This window comes from Orycteropus afer, unplaced genomic scaffold (assembly GCF_000298275.1).
Source record: "Orycteropus afer afer isolate SDZICR_OR568_19922 unplaced genomic scaffold, OryAfe1.0 scaffold00378, whole genome shotgun sequence".
In the NCBI taxonomy this organism is placed as follows: domain Eukaryota; kingdom Metazoa; phylum Chordata; class Mammalia; order Tubulidentata; family Orycteropodidae; genus Orycteropus; species Orycteropus afer.
The window spans coordinates 1,175,532-1,199,920 of NW_006921965.1; the positions used below are offsets into that span (position 1 = coordinate 1,175,532).

Here is a 24,389-nt window from a genome sequence, read left to right on the forward strand (position 1 = left end):
CTCCTTTGCCCTTCCAATGTGTTATCTATTTCTGACAATTTAGTATTAATCTTCTGGATTTCTATCTGTAGATTTAGAATCATTTGTAATTTTTCATTTATTTTGTCATTTTGTTCTTGTATTTTCTTCCAAAATTCTTGTAATATTTTTTCTGTTTTCTTTGGTCTCTCTCTCAATCCTTTGAAAACACCTAAAGATAATTCTTTTGCATTCCTTATCATAGAGTTCCAATGCTGCTTCTTCCTCAGGGATGTATTCTGGGTCTGTATCCTGTTCCCTTGTTCTACCACTTTATCCTGTTTCTTTGTGTGGGCTCTGATGGTCTGTTGTCTCTGACGCATCATGGCATTGTTGTATTTATATCTCTGTTAACTGTTTGTGAAGAGCAGCCAAGGGTGATTCAGGCTCTTCTTGGTGTTTTTTCATCGTTGGCCCATTGGTGGAGAGGGAGGAAGTGGCTGTCGCTCAGTAGGTGAAGTTGCAGGAGGTGTGGGTGTAGTTGTGTCTTATGGGGACTGTTGTCTCCCACTCATTTAGACACAAATTATAATTGAATAACTATCAAAAAACTTTTCAGTCTTGTGGGTCTGGAGTGTCCTTGGGGTTGCTGGAAAGCAGAACATGTTCTTAAGCCCCAGGAATCTGCTAGAGTGCTGTCTCTTTAAATATCCAAAATAGTCAAGCCGCTTTTAAAGCTTCAAAATGGCAGCATCTCCAGACTGGCAAAAGTCCACAGCTCAGCCCACCTTTCTCTTCACGTTCTCCGTTTATTCCCCAGCCACCATGCACAGTCCTCCATGCAGTCCCTGCCTAGCAGGGCTGATTTTTTGGTTAATTCTTAGGTCCTACCACCACTCGGGAATCTCCAAGCTGGTGTGCCATCAGGATTGTACAAGATCGCTGCCAGACCACTGCTCCATCTGTCCCCCTTTTTGGTATTTTCACACAAATTCCTCTGCTAATTGGGGTTTAGTCCACTTCTATATCCTTCCCTTCAAGGCACAAGGGTCCAGGATCATCTTCTGTGTCTGTGTTAATTGGTTTCCCTTTCCTTTGTTGAAGAGGGTCTGTGCAGTCTTTCTGCCTAGTCTGCCATCTTCTGATTTTCCATTTATTCTAAGTTCATAATTTTCTGAACTTTGTACCATTAATCCAGAATAAGACCCAGTCAGAGCCACTGAGATTGTTTTTTTGTTTTGTTTTGTTTTTTGTTTTTTTGTCTTTGTGCTCTTGTATTCAACTCCTTTATGTGTATTGTATGAAGAGACCATAAAAGCTGGAAACAAAAGTAAGTTATTGTATTTTATGGCAATTAACTATTAACTATGGTTATTTTACATTAGGGCTGCCCTGTTAATTCATTCTTTATTTTTTACAACACTGTTGATTTTGCTAATTTTTTCCAAGCTTGGTATTCCTGATGACCCATGAGTTTTCATTCTCATCTGTTCATAACCAATCCTAGGATCCTCTGCACTGAAACTACAGCTTCTGAATAATGTTGCATTAGACCATGCTTTCCACAATTGTCAAGGAAAGTTTGAATTCTGATCCCAAAAGTATACTCTTTCACCATGTTGTTAAAAGTTTTAAATAATATTGGATCAAAGATAGGACTTTGTGGCATTCTTGCAACAGCACATTTTGGCAGTTATTAGTGACTTTGACTGGTTTAACAAATTATCTGATTAAGTAATTTTCATACCTTAGCTGAAGCATTTTTATGTAAAACTTCTCCTGAAGACATCAGTCTACATGTAGCAGCTGAAAACAAAGATCAAGATGAGAACCAGATTTTAAAAGACCAGATACAACACAGGTTAGTTGGAATCTAAATGTCTGCTTCTTGTTTCTTGTCCTTTGAACAGACTGACTATTAGTCACTTAGAAATCATCAGAACTAGAAAAAAAAGAGACATATTTCCTAGCAGTCTTCTTTTACAGGTAAAACAAAACTACTGAGTTTTGATATCAAGTGAAATATTTATGTGCTAACTTGGATTCAGAGAACAAGTCATTATGCAGTGGAGGGGGAAATTAAATCATCAAGCAAACTGCTATTCATGGTTGCATTAACTTACAAATTCTTACGTAATTCTTATTTAACAAAATAATTATAAGTGAGGACCATGGGATTCCAAAGTGGTTAAGCACTCAGCTGCTAACCAAAAAGGTCAATATTTCAAACCCACCAGCTGCTCCACTGGAGAAAGATTTGGCGACTTGCTTCTGTAAAGATCATAGCCTTGCAAACCCTACAAATCAATTCAGCTCTAGTCACTATGAGTCAGAATCAACTCAGTGGGAATGGATTTATACATAGACTAGGAGCCCTGGTGGTGCAATTGTTAAGAACAGCTGCTAATAGAAATGTCAGCAGTTCAAACCCACACTGGCTCCATGAGAAAAACACCTGGCCATCTGCTCCTATAAAAAATACAGCCTAGAAAATCCTATGGGGATGTCTACTGTGTTGTATAGGGTCACCATAAGTTGGAATCAACTTGACTGCACACAATAACAACAAGTATCAGACTGCAAGGCTTAGTTAGTTCTAAAACCATTTCTATTTTGTTACAATGAAGTTTAATTCATGTTCTTGTATGTATGCTATTCACCCAATGGATAAGAAGATTTAGACAAAATTAGACAATTTCATGAACCATGAGGAGAAGTCTAAAAATATGAAGTGAGCAAGGGAAGAATCATTTGAGCTGTGTTTAGGCTGCCTACTCTCAAGGAATTAAAAAAAAAAAAAAAGGTTCAAGAATCATTCCAACAATACTTTTGAATAAACATAGTAAGTCTGAGCCATATATTCTTACTCAAAGATCTTTTCAATTTCTACCTTAAGAAGAAAAAGTGGATGATAGATGGCAGATAAGGCTGCAGTTACCCATCAGGAGATCTCTCAGAGTTATTTTACTGTGAGCACTGGTGGCGTCACTCCATCATGTTTGCTTAGATCTTCTCTTAAAGAAACTCACCTTACATTAATGTTTTCCTGAAATTGTGGTATCTTTATATATTCTTTTACTCTCATATTTCTCAAAAGATTGTGTGTTGATGGCATTAAATATTTCTTCTTGAATTTAAAGTGAGTGATAACTCATTGCCTATAGGTTTCCTAAAGTTGCTTTGTTAAATTCAGCTATTTTGACAATCTCCTGTTTAGTTGTGCACATGAACCATGGTTAATGGGTTAATGTCATTCCAATGTTTCAGTCATATGTGATACTCATATAATACATATTTTGATTTTACAGAATCATAGGCTTCTTGGACAACTGGCCCTTCTTGGAGCAATGGTTTTCAGAGCCGGAAAATATTTTGATAAAAGTCAATGCTGACATAGATAAAGAGTCTTTATACCAAAAAGTAAAAGAAATTTTTGTGACTGAAATGCAGAAAAAAAAGAATAAAGGTAATTATATTTCTTTATGATTTTGAGCTTATGTCACAAAAATATGTTTTTAATGAGTTAGGAGAAAATTACAGTGTGACCGCAGAGTTTTGTCTTACCCTGGATTATTACTGTCTACAAGGTTTTGTTCTACTTCTGATTTTCACTTTCTGATGCATATGTTTCTGCATAAAAAATCTTTTTCTCTCTTCCTTTCAATTTAATAAAAAGTGTTCATCTCACTGAAACAATGATTTTAGTGTGAAACAAAACCAAACAAGAAATACCAGAGTTAGTATTAAGAATGTTATAGAGATTTAAATTCATTAACTGCAGCATACAAGGGACATACACATACAGTGAGCGAATTCTTGGAAAGAAATACTAGGGAATTTCTTTCACCCTTAATATTCCTGTGTTGGTTAACGTAATGATTATTAATTGCTTATTCATTTTTCTACTTGTGGGGTATGTCTCATCCCTGTTGAACTATCCTGACCCCTTCCTGCTTCACTCAACCAATAATAATTGCCATTAAATTTTCATAGTCTTATTGGAACTTATTATTGGAGAGGATGTTAGCCTCATATGCTGTCAATACCAGGCTTCCATTTGGATTTTACATATGAGAAATTATTTGGAAAAAAATCTTTTCCCTTTTGTTTATCACGCAACGCTGCTCATATTGGCAATTGCAGATTATTGGTATATGAAAGAAGCATTAGTTTTTCATATCATAAGGATTCCAGAATTGCCTGGATAAATGCCATCTCCCATCACTAGATTCATAACCTACCTACCCTAATGTATCTGTTAACTGACACCCAAAGAGCCCGTGGTTATAAGCTCCAGTCTTTGTGGAGATCTAGATACTCAGCCTTAAAAAGATAAGCTCCTACATCTAAATGTCTCCTTCCAAAGACACACTCATGCAAAGCTTCCGAACAAAGCAAAAGCCAAACCAAACTATTTTAGGACTAACATATCATTAGACAGTAACTACATTGAGAGGGCCAAGGAAACCTCCCACAGCAGTCTTACAGAAGAGTCTTGTTCTGAGGCTCAGGTAGTTAAATTCGGCTTCTTTATTTTTTTTATTTGTGAAGAACTTCTGAAATATGCTTAAAGCTACACGTTAGAATTAGTTTAGACTAAACTTCAACATTTTCTGGAAGGTCTTGCTTTGTAGTCGCTAATCACATTAACAGACTCAATTGCCACTTATTTAAGATTTATATTCCAATCATTAGGAGCTCTGGTAGCATAGTGCCTAAGGCACTTCACTGCTAACCAGAAGGCTGGCGGTTCAAACCCACCAGCCACTCCTCGGAAGGAAGGTTGGGCAATCTACTTCCATAGTGATACTGCCTCGGAAACCCAAGGAGGGGGTCGCTATGAGTCGGGTCTGACTCGATAGCACATAACAACAATTCCAATTATTTAATAACTCTAACAAAAATGTTTTATCATTAAAACAACAAATGTTTACCTAGCCTAGTATTCAGTACTAAACATCCAGATAAAGTTAAAAAAAAAAAAAAGTGTGTGTATGTATGTGTGTGTGTGTGTATAAAATACATAAGCACAGAAAAGAGTCTGGCAGTATCTACAATATTCTTAATGGTGGGCAGAGGATAAGCACTAAATGATTTAATCAGCAATTTTCCTTCCCACTTATTCATCTAATGTCTTGGTTTTTTTTTTTTTTTTAACAATAATTATATCCAGAAAAAAATTATAATTTCCTCTTTAATAAAACATCTAACAGATAGAAAGCTTCCCTGCTTGCTGAACTGCGAATAGTAATCTAAGGCCAAAAAAAAGAATACAGTTGCCCTCGAGTTGGTTCTGACTCACGGCGACCCCATGGTGTCAGAGCAGAAGCGGACCCCACAGGGTTTTCAGCGACTGTGATCTTTCAGAAGGAGATCTCCAGTCCGTTCTTCCAAGGTGCCTCTGGGTAGATTTGAATCTTCAACCCTTCAGTTAATAGCCAAGAACTTAACTGAGTGTACCACCCAGGAACCCCAAAGGGAGCCTAGGTAAAAAGGAGAACAGGCATTTAGTGTAACTGGGGAAGCCAAGCTGGAAAGATGTGGGGCAGACTGGAAAGATGAACCTGAAACAAACCTGGAAGAAAGGTGATGGCCAAAACAAGAATTGTTTTTCACTGCCCCAGAGTCAGCCCTTGACAAATGGCAACACCATGCACCACTGAACAAGATACTGTCTGGTCCCACACCATCCCCATGATGGTGGCACATCTTACTATTGTGAGGCAAAGGGTTTTCACTGGCTGAACACTCTTCCGTCAGATAGCCACAAGGCTCACTCCCTCGCCTTCTGCCTTCAACAAGTCACCTTCTCACTGGGCCTACCCTACTGGGCACTCCGTTTAAAACTTGAAAAGCTGCCCCACAGCCTTCCCAATCCCCTTAGTCTCTCCTCTTTTCTCCAGAGCATTTCTCCTTCCAACATCTTACATAAATTTACGTATTCATCAGGTTTATGGTTTGTTTGCCATCATTAAGACTCAGACTTCACAAAGCCAATGATTTTTTTTTTTCTTTTTTTGTATTACTGTTAGACCCCTGGCAACCAGAGTTGTGGCTAGTGTTATATGTAGTGGTAGTAATAGTAGCAATTTTATCTTATTATTGTGGTCATTCCTTTCCTTCAGGGCACAGTTCAGTTTCAGTGTTTATTATATGAATGAATGAATGGTTAATGCTCATTGAACACCTCAGTGTTGTGCACTGTTCTAAGTGCTTTACTGTTTCCCTTGCCTCTTGGCAGTGGCAGAGGTTGTGGTGATGTGTGTATGGGGCACCTGTCTGCTCACTGAAGGTAGTGCCACACCTTCCTTTCCCCTTCTCTATCTCCTCATCCCACCTCCTCTGTCACATTACTGTTAACCTCTTTTTAAATATTTTGTTTTGTTTATCTATTGGACATTTTGAAGTCATCCTTTTTCGTTTTCCTATTTCCTATTTATTAGGTACTCCTAGGTGATTTGACATTTGGCATCCACTCCCAGCCCTTACTAATTGCCACACACACACACACACACACACGTACCACCACCACCAAAAGGTAAATTTCTTACCATAATGTTGATTCCTACTCATAAAGACCCTGTCAACAGAGCAGAAGTACCCTATTGGGTCGCCAAGGCTGTAATTTTTTTTTTTTTAAATTGTGCTTTGGGTGCAAATTTAGAGAGCAAAATTTGTTTTACATTCAACAGTTCCCATACATTTGATTTCATGCCCCAATTACCATCTCCAACCCTAGCCCACTCTCTTCCCCTCCCTTCCCTGTGATGCCGCCCTGCCCTTCTTAAATATGCACTCTGGTTTGTCCAGCTTTCCCTCCATGTGGATGCTGCTGCTCTGGTACCCCATGTCCTATTGCTCCAATGGGTGTATCTCCATAGAGTAGGTGGCTGCATCACTCTGAGTTGAGTGTTCTGCATATAAGTCTTCTACTGTTGGGCTCTGGGTCAGTCCTTGGAAGTAAGTCCTATCCCAGGCCTGAAGGGTATCCCGGGGCCATAGTCTTGGGGACCCCACTAGACTCCATCTGACCAGTAGTTCTGGTCATTATTGTATTTTTTAGTTTTTTCCCACATTTTTCCTCCCACTCTATCCATGATCTCCAGTTTTGATCCAGTTTTTGATCCTGGTGGTTGGCATTGGTAGTCAGCACCATATAGTTCTTCTGATCTTGAAGCCCATCATATTCTTGGACTAAATGTTTCCAAATGCCTTTACTCTTCTTCACTCTTATTCACTTCATATGAAAGGAGACCATTAGCTGCATCTTAGATAAAAAAAAAAAAAAAAAAAAAAAACCTCACTGCTGTCAAGTTGGATCTGAAACATAGTGTCCCCTCCTTAGGTTTCCAAGGACAGTGTCACTACAGAAGTAGGTTGCCTAATCTTCCTTCTGAGGAGTGGCCACTCAAAAACCTTTAAGACCCCAGTCACTACTCACCAAAGTGGGTTGTAGAACAAGATTTTATGTACTATGTTGTGCCAATTGATCCTGGTGTCCCCCAATACTATGGTCCTGAGTCGGCAGGCCTGGTAGTTCTCTCTCCAAAGGTGCTTGGCTGTCTCTAGGGGATTACTCCAAGTCTGTCTTCTGTTGCTTCTGTAATAATTTTGCATCTCTAGTATCTATACAATATTATCTTCAGCTAAATTTATCATTGGTCTTGGGTACATTCCTGTTCACCAAGAACCATCTGATCTTCTCAGTTGTCTATGAATTTATCTGTAGCCTGGTGTTTGGTGTTAGTGATAATGCAGTATTGTGCATATACTAGTATTCGCCTCTGTTGTCTATACCTTGTGTGGATGTTTCAGTGTCCTCCCTTTCCCCAATGTTATCATGCTGGTCACAGACTCTTTCCATACCATCCCTTCCCTTACCCGATCAGCATGTGGTCCCCAGCTAGTCTGAAATTTCCACTCACCTCCCCTCTCATCCCTGGTAACCTACAAAATGAGTTCCTTACCCTAAGCAAACACTTCCTTAACTTTTTACGATAACGGGCTCATACAATGTTTGTCTTTCTGTGATTAACTTATTTTACTCAGTATAATGTCCTCTAGATTCATACACATTGTGAGATGATTCATATATTCTTCATTATTCTTTAATGTAGCATATTATCACATTGGGAGCTCTGACAGTAGTGCCTAAGGCATTTGACTGCTAACCATAAGGTTGGCGGTCAAACCCACCAGCCATCCCTCAGAAGGAAGGCTAGACAATCTACTTCCTAGAGATAATGTCTCAGAAACCAAAGGAGGGGTCACTATGAGTTGGAACCAACTCTATGGCAGAGGGTTTGGTTTTCTTTTTGGAGTATTCAATTGTATGAATGTACCATAATTTGGTCATCCATTCATCTGTTCACAGATTTAGTTCTTTCCATCTCTCTGCTATAGTGAATTGTGTCGCAATGAACATGGGTGTGCATGTCTGTTCATGTCCTGTCTCTCAACTCTTTAGGCTGTATTCCTAGTAATGGAATTTCTGGTTCAAATGGTATTTCTATGTTCAGTTTTTTAAGGAAATGCCATACCATTTTCCACAATGGTTGTACCATTTTCCAATCCACTAGCAGTGTATGAGAATTCCAATCTCTCTACATCCTCACCACCATTTGTTAATTTCTGTTTGGTTAAACTTGGCTATCATTGCTGGGGTGAGATAATATCTCATTATTGTGGGTTGTTTTTTTTTTTTTTTTTTTTTTTTTTTTTTTTTTGTATCTCTCTAATGGCTAATGATCGTGAGCATTTCCTCATGTGTTTGTTGGCCACCAGTATATCATCTTTAGTGAAAGGTCTGTTCATGTCCCTCACCCATTTTTGAATTGGATTGTTTGTCTTTTTTGCATTGAGATGTTGAAGTTTTCTATAAATTTTAGAGGTAATCTATTGTCAGATATGTCATAGGCAAATATTTTCTCCCAATCTGGAGGTTCTCTTTTTACCCTTTTGGAGAAGTCTTTTGATGTGCATAAGAATATTTTAAAAGGTCCCAGTCATCTAGCTTCTTTTCCACTGCCTGTGCATTCTGGGTTATGCTTGATAGTCTATTTATGCTGTAAATTAGAGCCCCTAGATTTGCCTCTATTTTATCTTTGATGAACTTTATAGTTTTGGGTTTTACATTTAATTCTTTGGTCCGGCTTCAGTTTGTTTTTGTATATGGTGTGTGGTATGGGTCTTGTTTCATTTTTCTGCAAATAGATATCCAATTTTGCCAGCACCATTTGTTAAAGAGGTTATCTCTCCCCCATTTAATGGGTTTTGGTTCTTTGTCAAAGATAGCTGTCCCTAGATGGATGGCTCTATTTCTGGGTTTTCAATTCTGTTCCATTGGTCTATCTATCTATCATAGTACCACACTATTTTAACTACTGTGGCTAAATAGTAGGTTTTGAGATCCAGGAGTGTGAGACCTCCCACTTTATTTTTCTTCTTCAGCAGTGTTTTCCTTATCTGAGATCTCTGTCCTTTCCATATGAAGTTAATAATTGGTTTTTCCATATCCTTAAAAAATGCTGATGGTATCTGTATCAGGATTGCATTGAATATGTACACTGCTTTGGGAAATATTAACGTTTTCATAATATTCAGTCTTCCTATCCATGAACAAGACAGGTTCTTTCATTTATCTAGATCCCTTGTAGTTTCTTATGTTAGTGTTTTATAGTTTTCTTTGTATAGGTCTTTTGTGTCTCTGTTAAAATTTATTCCTAGATATTTTATCTTTTTAGTAGCTATTGTAAATGGTATTGACTTCCTTATTTCCTTTTCAGAGACCTCTTTGTTGATGTAGAAGAATCCAACTGATTTTTGTATGTTGACCTTATATCCTGTCACTTGCTAAACCTCTCTATTAGTTCCAGTAATTGTTTTGCTGAGTCTCTTGGGTTTTCTTTGTATAAGATCATGTCATCCACAAATAGAGATTGCTTTACTTCCTCTTTGCCAATTTGGATGCATTTTATTTCTCTTTCTTGCCTTATTGTCCTGGCTAAGACTTCTAATACAATGTTAAATAGAAGTGGTGATAGAGAGCATCCTTGTCTGATTCCCATTTGTAGGGGGAATGCTTTGAGTCTTTCTCCATTAACAATAATGTTGACTGTTGGGTTTGCATATATGTTCTTTAGTATGTTGAGGAATTTCCCTTCTATCCCTATTTTGCTGAGAGTTCTGAACAGGAATGGGTGATGGATATTATCAAGTGACTTTTCTGTGTCAATTGACGTGATCGTATGGTTCTTTTCTTTTGTTTTATGTATTTGGTGGATTACATTGATTGTTTTTCTGATGTTGAACTAACTTTGCATATCAGGTATGAATCCCACGTGGTCAGGATGTATTATTTTTCTGATATGTTGTTGGATTCTGTTGTCTAGGATTTTGTTGAAGATTTTTGAGGGATATTGGTCTGTATTTTTCCTTTTTAGTGGTGTCTTTCCAGGATTTTGGTATCAGTGTTATGCTTGCTTCATAAAATGAATTTGGTAATATTCCATTTTTTTCTATGATCTGGGATAGTTTAAGCAGTATAGGTGTTAACTCTTCCCTGAATGTTTGGTAAAATTATCCAGTGAAGCCATCTGAGCAAGGACTTCTTGTGGGAAGTTTTTTTATGACCTGCTCAATTTCTTCTTTTGTTATGGGTCTGTTCAAGTCTTCTATCTCTGGCTGGGATAGTTTAGGTAGGTCTTATGTTTCTAGAGACTTGTTCATCTCTTCTAGGTTCTCGAATCTATTGGAGTACAGTTCTTCATAATTTTCTGTCAATATCTTTTTTTTTATTTCAGTTGGTTCCATTGTGATGTCGCCCTTTTTGTTATTTGCATCTTCTCCTACTTTTCTTTTGTTAGATTTGCCAATGGTTTGTCAATTTGGTTAATCTTTTCAAAGAACCAGCTTCTTGTTTTGTTTAGTCTCTCTGTTGTCTTTTTGTTTTCTGTTTCATTTATTTCTGCTATGATCTTTATTATTTCCTTACTTCTGGATACTGTAGATTTCTTTTGTTGCTTTTTTTCTAATTGTTGGAGTTGTTAGAGTGTTGATTTTGTTTCTTTCCTCTTTTTTGATATGTGCATTTATTGCTATAAATTGACCTTTGAGTACTGCTTTTGCTGAGTCCTATAGGTTTTGGTAAGATATATCTTCATTCTTGTTTGTTTTTAGGATTTTTTTCTTTTTATTTCACACTTTATTTCTTCTGTTACCCAGTAGTTTTTGAGCAGTGTTTGTTCAACCTCCACATGTTTGATATTTTCCCCTTACTCTTCCTATTATTGATTTCTAACTTTATAGTACTGTGGTCCAAAAAGATGCTTTGTAGTATTTCAGTATTTTTGAATTAACTGAGGCTTGTTTTATGTCCTAACATATGATATATCCTGGAGAATGATCAATGTGCACTGGAGAAAAATGTGAATTGTGCTTTTGTTGGGTGGAGTGCTCTGTGCATGTCTATGAGGTCTAGTTGGTTGATTGTGTTGTTGAGTTCTTCTGTATCTTTGTTGAGTTTTTTTCTAGTTGTTTTGTCCCTCCTTGAAAGTGGTGTGTTAAATTCTTCTACTACTGTTGCTGAGTTGTCTGCTTTTCCTTTCAATTCAGTTAATATTTGCTACATGTATTTTGGAGAACTTTCATTGAGTGCATAGACTTTATTATAGTAATGTGTTCTTGGTCAGTTGACCCTTTTAACATCATATAGTGTCCTTCTTTGTCCCTTATTGGCAAGAAAGACCAGGCAATCTACTTCCATAGAGATACTTCCTCATAAGCCCAAGGAGGGGTTGCTATGAGTCAGATTTGACTCAACAGCAGTGAGTTAGGATTTTGTCCTTTATTCCATTTTTTCACCTTGAAGTCTATTTTATCAGAAATTAATATTGCCATTCCTGCTCTGTTTTGGTTACCAGTAGCTTGGAATATTTTATTCCACCACTTAATTTTTAATTTGTTTTTATCTTTATGTCTAAGGTGGGTGTTTTATAGGCAGCATATTGACGGGTCTTATTTTTCTATCCAATCTGCCACTCTTTTTATCTTGGCTGGTGCATTTAGTCTATTCACTTTGATTGTAATTAATGATAGGTATGAATTTGTTGTTGTCATTCTGTTGTGTTTTTTGTTGTGTTATTGGTGATTTCCTTGGTCCACATATTTTTCTGAACTGAGCTCATTTTGTTATCATGTGTTTCTTCTCTTCTTTATTGGTGGTTTTGTGCTTACTAAGCCCATATGTTTTTCTTCTTTCTGGGTTTGCTTAGGTGGATTTTTAATTTTTTTTGTGGTTACCCTGAAATTAATTCTTATCTCTTTAATTTTGGAACAGTCTGTTCTATAAAGACTTTGTCCTGTCTTCCTCTCCATTTGGAAGTTTTGTAATTAGGACTTTTATTCCCTCTATTTGCTTTGTTGCTGGTTTCATCTGCAAATTGACTCTCATTTTTTGTGTACAACGTTTTATGAGCTTATTTTGAGCATCTATTTTTAATTTTTAAATGTTGAGGTCAATTTTAATTTGTTATTCTCTGATTCTGGTTCACTATTAGATGGATTCCCATTAGCATTTCATGTAGGATTGATCTGATTTTCACAAATTCCTTTAATTTCTGTTTGTCTGAGAATGTCTTGATTTCACCCTCATATGTGATGGACAATTTGGCTAGATATAGAATTCTTGGTTGGAAGTTCTTTTCCTTCAATATTTTATATGTGCTGTCCCATTGCCTTCTTGCCTGCATGGTTTCTGCCCAGTAATCAGAACTCAGTCTTATTGCTTGTCCATTGTAGGGACATTTCTTTTTTCCTGAGATGCTCAGAAGATTCTTTGTCTTTGGTTTTTGAGAGTTTGATTATGATATATCTTAGTGACTTTCTCTTGGGATCTATCCTGTATGGGGTTCCTTGAACCTCTTGGACAGACATCTTTTCTTCCTTCATGATATAAATTTTCTGTTAGCAAGTCTTCCACAATTTTCTCAGGTTTTTTTTTTTTTTTTTCCCCCTCGTTCTGGTATTCCAGTGAGGCATATAATATGATGCTTCTTTTCATGTCATCTCATATTACTCTTAGCTTCTCTTTATTTCTCTTAAATCTTTGTTTTGATTTTTCTTCATACAGGCTGGCATCAAGAGATTTATCTTCTGCTTGGGAAATGAGTTCTTCAGCCAGTTCTATTCTACTTTTTGTCCATCCACTGTGTTGTCTACCTATGTAATTTTAGTGTTTATCTTATGTATTTCTAATTGCTGTTTTTGTATGAATTATGATTGTGTATTTATCTTGTTTTTTGTTCTTGAATCATTTTCCTGAATTCTTCCAGGGTACTGTCTGTGTTCTCCTTGATTCTGTTTGTGATTTCTTGAGCTCTTGTAGAGTTCTATATACATATCTTCTAAATTCCTTGTCAGATAATTCTATTGCCTGTTCTTCTTACATGATAGATAAATCTTTAGCCTGGGGATTTATTTCTTGTCTTGTCAGGTGTTTTTGTTTGATTTGAGGTAGTCTGCTGTTTCCTAGACATTTTGAAGTTGTAATCTTTAACTGTTAGTTATGTATTGATTTGTTTCACCCTGATTTTATGTTTAAATATATTCGCAAGTGTACTTTTTTGGTTATTAATTCAGATGTACTGTGTTACTCTCCAGTTTTCTTTGCATTGATGGAATCACTATTGGGAATGTGGATGCAGGTCTCTGTTCATCATGAAGGGGATTTGGAGTTAGGTCGAGCAAGTATTGTGAAAGGTTAATGTGTTTCTTCTATTGGATAAGGCAGTGGAGAAGGGAAAAAAAGAGAAAGAGAAAGAAAATAAAAGCACCAGTAGCGAGTCCCCATTTTGTGTATTTCTGCAGTTGCTGCTGGCTCCAGGGGTTTGTTTTGAGTCTGCTTGGGATGGCTACCAGGAAAAGTGCTTTGCTGTCAATCACAGACCTGTCATTCAAAGTCGACAGAGACCCCAGTGGTTAGAGGGCTGCTATTTTCCACTTGGGTTGGAAAGCCACAAAAACCCCATACTCTGGTCCACCCTACTCTGTGCTAAAAAGCAGTGTGGAAGAGTTGAATCCCAGCCTTCTGCTGTGAGCTCACACCAGGGCCCCCTACTTGTGGCAAGTTTCCTCCCTTCCCCGTCTCCACTCTGAACTCTGCAGGAGCCCAAGCCAAGGGGATTTCTGCTCTGTTTCTCAGCAAGATTTTTCACTCACTCAGCACAGGTCCCAAAGTTACCACCAGAAGATCACAGTGTGGGTATTCTGAGTCCTTGAAGCCTCCAGAGGTCGCATGGTGCTCCTCCCTATTTTTCCCCTTCCTTCTCTCTGTGGCTCTCCCCTGTATTGCTAATGAGTTTTCCACCTCTCTGTGTCCCTGCTGGCCAGACAAGTTCATTTGTTTTTTTCCTGGCTGTTTAATCTGCTCTTTTTCTCTGCCTCCACTAAAATTTGGCACCCTATCTCTTACTCAGTTGTTCACAACTCCAGAATCCTTGCTTCTGCCCGCTACACCTAATCTTTCAGGAATTAAGATGCTAAAGGGAACAAAAGTGTGGGCTATAGGTATGACACCATCTTCTCACCCAAGGCTGTAATTTTTACAGGAGCAGACTGCCATATCTTTCTCCCATGGAACAGCTGGTAGGTTTGAACTGCTGACCTTTCAGTTAGCAACCAAGTACTTAACCACTGCACCACTTGGGATCCTCACCAAGAGGCAAGGGAAATTATATTTCCTACCAGACAGAGAAGTCTTAAAATCTTTGCTTTATGTACTGGATGATTTCCCAGAAAGCCCTAAAACATGAATTTAGTGTTAAACCAATAAGAACAATTTAATGTTAATTTAGATTTATCTTAGTTTAAATGAAAAAGCCCTGGTAATGCTATGGACAAACACTCAGCTGGTAATCAAAAGGTTGGTGGTTCAAACCCACCACCTGCTCCACAGGAGAAAGATGTGGTAGATCTGCTTCCATAAAGATTATGGCCTTGGAAACACTATGGAGCAGTTCTACTCTTTCCTATAAGGTCGCTGTGAATCAGATAGACTTGATGGCAGTGAGTTTGGTTTTTTGGTTTGGAGTTCCTAACGAAAGTCTGTTCTTATTTTCCTTTTGAAGTTAATAAGAAATTAGAAGAAAAGGAAGCCAAGAAAAAAGAAGCTTCCCTAGCTGAGGCTGCACCTCCTACTCCTCCAGCTTCTCCTCCCCATCCTGAGCCAGAAAAAGAGAAAGAAATTACGCTTCAGAGAGAGGCTTCAAAAACGCATCCTGCGAAAGGAAAACCACAATCAGGTGATTGACAGCATGATTTATAATCATGTTTGCCAGGTTCTTATTTTCACATAGAGAAGAATTATAAATTGCAGTGCCATTTATTAGATTTTAGGCAGCTTTTAGTCAGCATCAATTGTATAAAACAAAGCTGTTCATTCAGAAAGATGTAGAAAAGTCTTCCAAGTAGCAAAGAAGGTAATTGTCCCAAAGGCCAGGCACTTTACAATGTAGGAAGGAATGTGGAGTTGCCATATTCAGAATACAACCCCACAGAAGTGGGAAGGCAATAACAAGTAACCTAAAGCAGAATAAGGGGACAAGCATCTGTTTGCTGAAGTATAGAGTTATGTTTTTGTAATGAGGGGGAACATAAGAAAATGCGAAGTAGCTTAGCTAGTGTCCACAAGAATGAGGGAACAAATCGCCAGCACTCCCTAGTGACTAGAATTCATATTTAACTGTAAAGCTATAGTGCTACATGATTGTAAAAGGAATGAAAGAAGTACCTGACCTCTCAGTACAATGGTGTATTTATGGATGTATAGATCAAGAACCTGTGTAGAGAGTAGTTTTTAATCTGATGTTCTTTCCAGATCTTTAACCACTAAGGAACATGAGCATAGCACTAAGTGGTAGAAAATGAATATCTTTGCTTATCAAAAGTAAAGTGCTCACCTTTTGTAAAGCATGATATTGTTAGAATGTGAGTATCACTTAGGTCCTATATTCGTGAAACAAGTATGTCTCTTGTTTCTGGTTTCAGCTTTATAAGCAACTGGCTGTTACACAATATTGCCTAGATATTCTTGATAGTATTTCTCAGCTCCATTATTTTTCTGCCTTACTTGGAATAGGTCTGAATTTTTAAAAAAACTATAGTAAAAAACTAAATTTGAATCATTTAATAGCATTTACTGTGGTGCATGGAAGACCATTTTACTCCAATAAAATAAACTTAATGAAGGGCAAAACACACAAACCCTAAAAAAAAAAAAAAAAATGCTTTTATCTTATGAGCAAAAAACATAAATCTATGAATTAAATATATATTCTTTTCCCATAGGAAAAGAATTAGGAAGAAAAACAATTCAGAATTCTTGAGAAAAATTGGAAATCTTTAAAATGCGTTGAGAACTGGGATAGTTTTCCCCAGTGGCTTATATCCATGAGCATGGAGTTATCCAGTATTGGATAACAGTTCTGCCCACCTCCTCCCCACCAGGCCTGCTCACAATCAGGAATATCTATGTGTTTGAGCCATTACCTGAAACCGATCTCTAGTTGTTTCTGTTTATGACACAGTTCAATCTTTAAGCTTCCTAAGTTTGCCTGCAATTTCAAAATTGTATTCTTGAATACTGTGCATTGGAGGAATAATAAATCTATTGTTGCTTCAAAGAGTGGTTGTACCTGTCTCTTTTTTCCACCAAGGACAGGACTAGTGCCTGATCTTTGAAAATGTATCACTGACATGTAGTTGATTCTGACTCATAGTGACCCTGGTTGAGTTTCCAAGGCTGTAAATCTTTATGGAAGCAGACTGCCTCATCTTTCTTCCACGGAGTGGCTCGGATGTTCAAACCATTAACCTTTTGGTTAGTAGCTGAATGCCTTAACCACTACACCAACAGTGCTCCTTTTTCAAAAATGTATAGAAGGGTTAATCTGCAAGGACCTGACTATTGCCTTCCAACAATGGAAAATCCCATGGCTCAAGGACATTGGTGGGGCATAGAGCCCAAAGCCCTGCCCAGCAGGTCAGGGGTGCTTGGTTAAGTGATCATAATAGAGAAGGAAGTTTCTAGTAGGATTGTTTATTTTTATACAAATAATTTTAAAATGTTTGTCAAAAGAAAAAATTGTCAGAATTTAAAGCCTGGGGCTTCAGAACATGCCTAACACAAACACCCAATTCTAATCTTTAGAAGTTTGAAAAGAGGAATTATTTACTAAAAGAAAAATCAGGGTGCGAATGGGGTTCAGAATGAGGCATAGCACACTGAGCCCTATCAATCATTTTGCCCAAATATAGCTTTGCATTTTATAATGTTTTTGTATTGATTTTCTGTGATCTTAGAATGTATTTGAACTCCAACCTTTTGGTTAGCTACCCAGTACTTAAACTATTGTGCCATCAGGGTTCCTTAGAACCTGATGTTTTAGAACTGATAAAACCTAGGCAGAGTATGTGCTGCCCCAGCAGAAATGAGACCCGCCCTCATACTTTATAGGTTCATTGCTTGAGGTATCTCTCTTCTTACTTAGCTATGTCACTTTGTGCTAGAATTTAGAGCTAGTTAAAACAATGGGTTTCCCAGAATGTTATCTAGATTAGTAAATATATTGAGAAAAAAAGAATTAAATCATTTGGGTCATATTTATTTGTTTGATAGCCAACTATTTGGATGGTTGATAAGTCCTTTTATAAAAGAGGTTAGCAAATATTTCAAGGGTATATCCTTCTATGCCATTCAGTGCTTTTATTTATGTGGAATTTTGGTTGTTGGGTCTGAGATCCTTAAATGTAAGTGATAGGTGCTATGCATTCACACACACTCATCACTCTCACTTCTGAATACAAAGAATAAGACAGATAGGATCTCATACCAAAGGCATTTACCTTGTCACACTTAAAGTCCTCTCAATGAAAGAAAACAAAAACAAAAACTAGCCGGAACAAAAAAAAGCAAAATAGTTGAACCTGTTGAATAATGAGAGACATAGCAGTTTGTTTTTTTTTTCAAAGAGCTAATTTATTATTTGGGACAGTTTATTGACTATCATCAGTTCCCCAATATCTATTTTGAACTAGATCCCAGGAAATCCAAGATAAGTATACTCAGGTTATCCTTTGCAAGTTACATACACAGTGGAAACATGGATGTCACAAGGCAACCAAGTGTGTAGTCAAGAGAAGTTTGATTCTAAATTTATTGTCAACATTTGATAATGAATTTGACTGTACACTCTTTAATGGAACGTAACTGTGAAGTTTTTTTCAAATTTAGATGTCCACTTGAAGCGTATGGATGTAATTGGATTTATTTGTGCAATGGGATAAATGGCATCATTCCCCTTATAGGTCATTTATCCTATTGCACAAGCATCATTCAATTGAAATAAATCCAAATAGACCCATATACTTCATTAAAGAGTGTGCATTCAAATTCATTACCAAATGTTGATGATATATTTAGAATTTAACTTCACAGTGTGGCAAGCTAGCATAGTACCATTAGTGCTGCCATGTATTCAAGAAGTTTCAATCCATAGTCTATTTTCTAATTAATTTTAATCACAGTAAAGGCTTGAGCATTTCACGCTGTACAGAAATATGTTGATTTGTGAGAAATGGTAGTTGATTGCTTACAAGTCATGTGTTGTGTTGTTGTTGTTGTTATTTGTATGTTGAATTTTGTTTAGAATGCCAACAGGATAAGCATGAAATTCTTCAGGAAGGAAATGGCAAGAAAGGTGACACTTCATTCAACAGGTACAGCAGATAAGATGTAATGAAATTAATTTCTGCATTTTGTAACTGTCTCAGTGAAAATAGCTAGACTTCAATAGTAGGATACCTTGAATACAGCTCTCAAACATATGCAAATCATAAGCCCTTCCCAAAGAATATAACCTCTTACCTTCTGCTGCCTAACCCTTAGCAAAGGCCCTACTGAGAAAAGTGATACTTGTAAGGAAGAACTTTAAGAATAAGCAGACTATCCCTTCATTAGATATATTTCAGGTCTTATCCTTCACTGAGCCATACTATCAGAAAGCTGCATGTTGTTAGGTTGTTAGGGACTGTTGAGTCAGCTCTGTGTCCTAGTGACTCTGTGCACAGTAGAAGAAAACACTGCCCTGTCCTGTGCCACTGTCACAATCCTTGCTACGTTTGCAGCCACTGTATCAGTCCATCTTGTTGAGGGTCTTCCCCTTTTTTGCTGACCCTCTACTTCACCAAGCATGATATTCTTCTGCAAAGACTGGTCCCTTCTTACAATAAGACCAAAGTAGATGAGAAGAAGTCTGGCCATTCTTGCTTCTAAGGAGCATTCTGGCTGCATTTCCTCCAGGACAGATTTGTTCATTCTTCTGGCAGTCCATGATATTTTCAGTATTCTTTGCCAGCATCACAATTCAAAGACATCAACTCTTCTTAGGTCTTCCTTATTCATTGTCTAGCTTTCACATGCATATGAGGCTACTGAAAATATGATGACTTGGATCAGGAACATCTTTATCTTCAAAGTAACACCTTTACTCCTTAACACAAGAGGTCTTTTGCAGCAGACTTGTTCAGTGCAGTTTGACTTTTTATTTCTTGACTGCTACTTCCATGGGAGTTGATTGCAGATCCAAGTAAAATGAATTCCTCAACAACCTCATTCTTTTCTCCATTTATTGTGATGTTGTGTATTAGTCCACTTGTGAGAATTTTTGTTTTCTTTATGTTGAGATGTAATCCATACTGAAGACTGTATTTTTTGATAGTCATCAGTAACTGCTTCATGCCATCTTCACTTTCAGCAAGCAAGATTGCATCATCTGCATATCACAGGTTGATGAGTCTTCCTCCAATCCTGATGTCTCATTCTTCTTCATATAGTCCAGCTTCTCAGATTATTTTCTCAGCATACAGACTGAATAAGTATGGTGAAAGGATACAACCCTGACATACACCCTTCCTCATTTTAAACCATGCAGTATCCCCTTATTCTGTTCAAATGACAGCCTCCTGATCTATGTACAGATTCCCCATGAGCACAATTAAGTGTTCTGGAATTTCCATTCTTCACAATATTATCTAAAATTTGTTATGATCCACACAGTTGAATGCCTTTGCATAGTCAATAAAACACAGGTAAACATCTTTCTGGTATTCTTTGCTTTCAGAAAGCTTCATAATAGACCCTATTTTCTTGGAATGGCTTTCACGATAAGCATGTTGCTCTAAGTCCTCAACTTCTTTCACAACATAAGAGGTAGGACTTCAACTACACCAACAGTCAGCTGCTATTTATTTTCTAAACACATAGTGTGCCCCTATATCGTTCAATTGCCATCACATGAAATACCAGATAAAAAACTTTTTTTCAGAATCAAAGGACAAAAAACTCTTCATGAGTGATTAGATAATGTGCACCTTTAGATGATAGTATTTCTTTTTCTGTTTATCTTCTGGAACTTCAGAACCAAATTCTGAAAAAAAGTGGTTCATATTTAGTACTTCTACAAGGACCTCTACCTCAATTTCTGCCTTATAATTCCTCTCCTGATTTTGACCTTCCACTGTCATTTATATTTTTTCTCACCTTGATTTCATTTATTTTTATTTTTAGCATATATTATTTCAGTTATTCCTGTGAAATAAAAGTATTATAATTTTTAAAGCTTACATTTAAAATTTATGTTAAATTTTATGTTGAAGCTGCTATACCAAACCCACTGCCTTTGAGTTGATTCCGACTCACAGAAACCCTATAGGAGAGGATAGAATTGACCCATTAGAGTTTCCAAGGCTATAATCTTTACAGAAACAGACTGCCAAAGCTTTTTCCCACCAAGGGAGTCGTAGGTTCAAATTATTGAACTTTTGCTTAGCAGTCAAGTGCTTTTAACCACTGTGCCATCAGAGCTCCTTAAAGTCGCTATAAAGGGGGAAAAAAAAAAAAAGCCACTGCAATCGTTGTTGTTATTATGTGTCATCGAGTCAGACCCGACTCATAGCGACCCCTCCTTGGGTTTCCGAGGCAGTATCACTCAATACCAATTCACAGTGACCCCCATTGGGTTTCCAAAGTGGTAAATCTTTACAGAAGTAGATTGCCGCATCTTCCTTCTGTGGAAGAGCTGGTGGGTTTGACCTGCCAACCTTCTGGATAGCAGTCAAATTCCTTATGCACTATGCCCCCAGAGCTCCTTTGAAGCTGCTATTAAATAAACAAACAAACAAACAAATAAATAAAACTGCCATGGATTCTAGTCTATTCCGACCCACAGTTTCCAAGGCAGTATCTCTATGGAAGTAGATAAGTAGATTGCCCAGACTTCCTTCCAAGGAGTGCCTGGTGGGTTTGAACTGCCAGCCTCCGGTTAACAGTCAAATCCCTTAGGCACTATGCCACCAGAAGCTGCTATGTTGTTGTTGATGTTATGTGCCATCGAGTTGGACTCGACTCACAGCAACCCCTCCTTGGGTTTCCGAGGCAGTATCACTACGGAAGTAGATTGCCCCATCTTCCTTCCAAGGAGTGGCTGATGGGTTTGAACCACCAGCCTTCTGGTTAGCAGTCAAGTGTCTTAGGCACTATGCTACCAGAACTCCCAGAAGATGCTATAGCAACTCATTACCATTAATTCAAATTTAAGATGTAGTTATTGATGCATACATTTGACTTTGTCTAGGGTACATTCAAATGATACGATTATAAGTAGCTGTCTTTGTTTAGCTTTTCATCACAAATTACCAGTGCATTTGCAGCATAAGAATGTACAATATTCACAAACAACATGCTGTCAAAGATCTTTGTTTTGGCATTTTACATAACCATGAGTCTTGACTCATTCTATCCTTCTACTCTGATTGTACAAGATGATATGTTTATATAACAAGACCTATTTGATGAGTTAACACTGATAATGAAAATTTAGGAAAAAAATGTAAGGGCTGCAATTCATGTTTAGCTCTCACCTGTTTCTTAATATGAGAATAATTTTCTCATTTTATATTTTTCACCTCTTGTGAAAAAAGGGGCAATTGAATGCTACTGTTGCTGTTAGGTTCCATCAAGTTGGTTCCAACTAACAGTGACCCCATGAACCACAGAACAAAACTCTGCCCAGTCTGTGCGATCCTCACAATCGTTGCTGTGTTTGAGCCCATTGTTTCAGCCATGATGTCAATCTATCTTGTTGAGGGTCTTCATCTACTTTACCAAGCATGATACTCTCCAGCGACTGCTCCCTCCAAATAACATGCCCAAAGCATATGAGACAAACTCTCACCATTCTTGCTTCCAAGGACCATCCTTACTATATTTCCAAGACAGATTTGTTTGTTCTTCTGACAGTCTATGGTAAATTCAATAGCCTTCACCAATGCCATAATTCAAAGGCATGAATTCTTGTTAGGTCTTCCTTCTGAATTATCTAGTTTTGCATGTATATTAGGTGATTGAAAATACCATGTCTTGAGTCAGGTCCATGTTAGTCTTCAAAATAACACCTTTGCTATTTAACATTTTAAAGAGGTCTTTTCTAGCATGTTAACACAATGTAATATATACCATTTGATATCTTGACTGCAGCTTCCATGGGCACTGATTGTGGTTGTTGTTGTTGTTAGGTGTCATTGAGTCAGCTCCAACTCATAGTGACCCCATGGACAACAGAACAAAACATTGCCTGATCCTCTGCCACCCTTGCAATCCTTGCTATACCTGAGCCCATCATTGCATCCACTGTGTCAATCCATCTCATGGAGGGTCTTCCCCTTTTCTGCTGACCCTCAACTTTACCAAGCTTGATACCCTTCTCCAAGTAATTGTCCCTTTTGACATCATGACCAAAATAAGTGACACAGAGTCTGGCCATTCTCACTTCCAAGGAGCATTCCTGCTGCACTTCTTCCAGGACAGAAATGTTCATTTTTCTGGAAGTTCATGGTACTTCTAGCATTATTCTTCAACACAACTCAAAAGCATCAACTCTTTTCTGGTCTTTCTTACTCTGTATCCATATGAGGCAATGGACAATACTATGGCTTGGGTTAGGCACATTAAACTTCAAAGACACTTCTTTGCTTGCTCTTCAGCACTTTAAAGAGGTCTTTTGCAGCAGATTTGCCCAGTGCAATATGATATCTGATTTCTTGACTGTCACTTTCATTGGTGTTGATTTTGGAACCAAGTAAATGAAATTTTTGACAACTTCAATCTTTTCTCCATTTATCATGATGCTGTTTATTGGTCCAGTTGTGAGGATTTTTATTTTCTTTATGTTGAAGTGTAACCCATACTTCAGACTGTAATCTTTAATCTCTATCAGGAGGTGGTTTAGGTCATGTTCACTTTCAGCAAGCAAGGTTGTGTCATCTGCATATAACAGGTTGTTAATAAGTCTTCCTCCACATTCTTCTTCTAGTCTGGCTTCTCAGATTTGCTCAGCATACAGATTGAATAAGTATGGTGAAAGGATACATCACTGACACACTCCCTTCCTGATTTTAAACCATGCAATATCCCCTTGTTCTGGAAGTTCTTTGTCAATATACTGCTGCAACCATTTTTTTAATTTTCTTCAGGAAGATTTTACTTGCATGTGATATTAATGATCCTGTTTGATAATGTCCACATTCTGGGGAATCACCTTTCTTTGGAATGGTACAAATATGAATCTCTTCCAGTCAGTTGGCCAGGTAACTGTCTTCCAAATCTCTTGGCATAGATGAGTAAGTGCCTACAGAGCAGCATCCATTTCTTGAAACATCTCAATGGGTATACATACTGTCAATTCCTGAAGCCTTGTTTTTCACCAGTTCCTTCAGTGCAGCTTCGACTTCTTCCTTTAACAGTATTGGTTCTTGATCATATTGGCACCTCCTGAAATGGATGAACATAAACCAGTTCTTTTTTGGTACAGTGACTGTGTATTTCTTCCATCTGCTTTTGATGTTTCCTGCATCAGTCAATATTTTGTCCATAGAATCTTTCAGTATTGCAACTCAAGGCTTCAATTTTTTGTTCAGTTCTTTCAGCTTAAGAAATGTTGAGCGTGTTCTTCACTTTTGGTTTTCTAACTCTAGGTCTTTGCACATTTCATTGTAATAATTGACTTTGTCTTTTCGAACTGCTCTTTGAAATCTTCTGTTCAGCTCTTTTATCTTATTGATTCTTCCATTTGCTTTACCCACTCTCCATTCAAGAGCAAGTTTCAGAGTCTCTTCTGACATCCATTTGGTTTTTCTTCCTTTCCTGTCTTTTTAATGACCTTTTGCTTTCTGCAGGAGCTCTGGTAGCATAGTGCCTAAGGCATTTGACTGCTAACCAGAAGGCTGGAGTTCAAACCCATCAGCCACTCCTTGGAAGGAAAGTTGGGCAATCTACTTCCATAGTGATACTGCCTTGGAAACCTAAGGAGGGGTCATTA

The 24,389-nt window shown here is 37.6% G+C and overlaps 1 protein-coding gene across 1 annotated transcript in view; it reads left to right on the plus strand.

The window, feature by feature from the left end:
- The window catches only part of SPEF2 (sperm flagellar 2), a 369,265-nt gene that overhangs the window by 178,135 nt on the left and 166,741 nt on the right, over nt 1–24,389 (plus strand). The window contains exons 13-15 of the mRNA XM_042782582.1: nt 1,711–1,819; nt 3,267–3,424; nt 15,084–15,257. Coding sequence (XP_042638516.1) covers nt 1,711–1,819; nt 3,267–3,424; nt 15,084–15,257 — 441 coding nt within the window. The remainder of the gene's footprint in view (nt 1–1,710; nt 1,820–3,266; nt 3,425–15,083; nt 15,258–24,389) is intronic.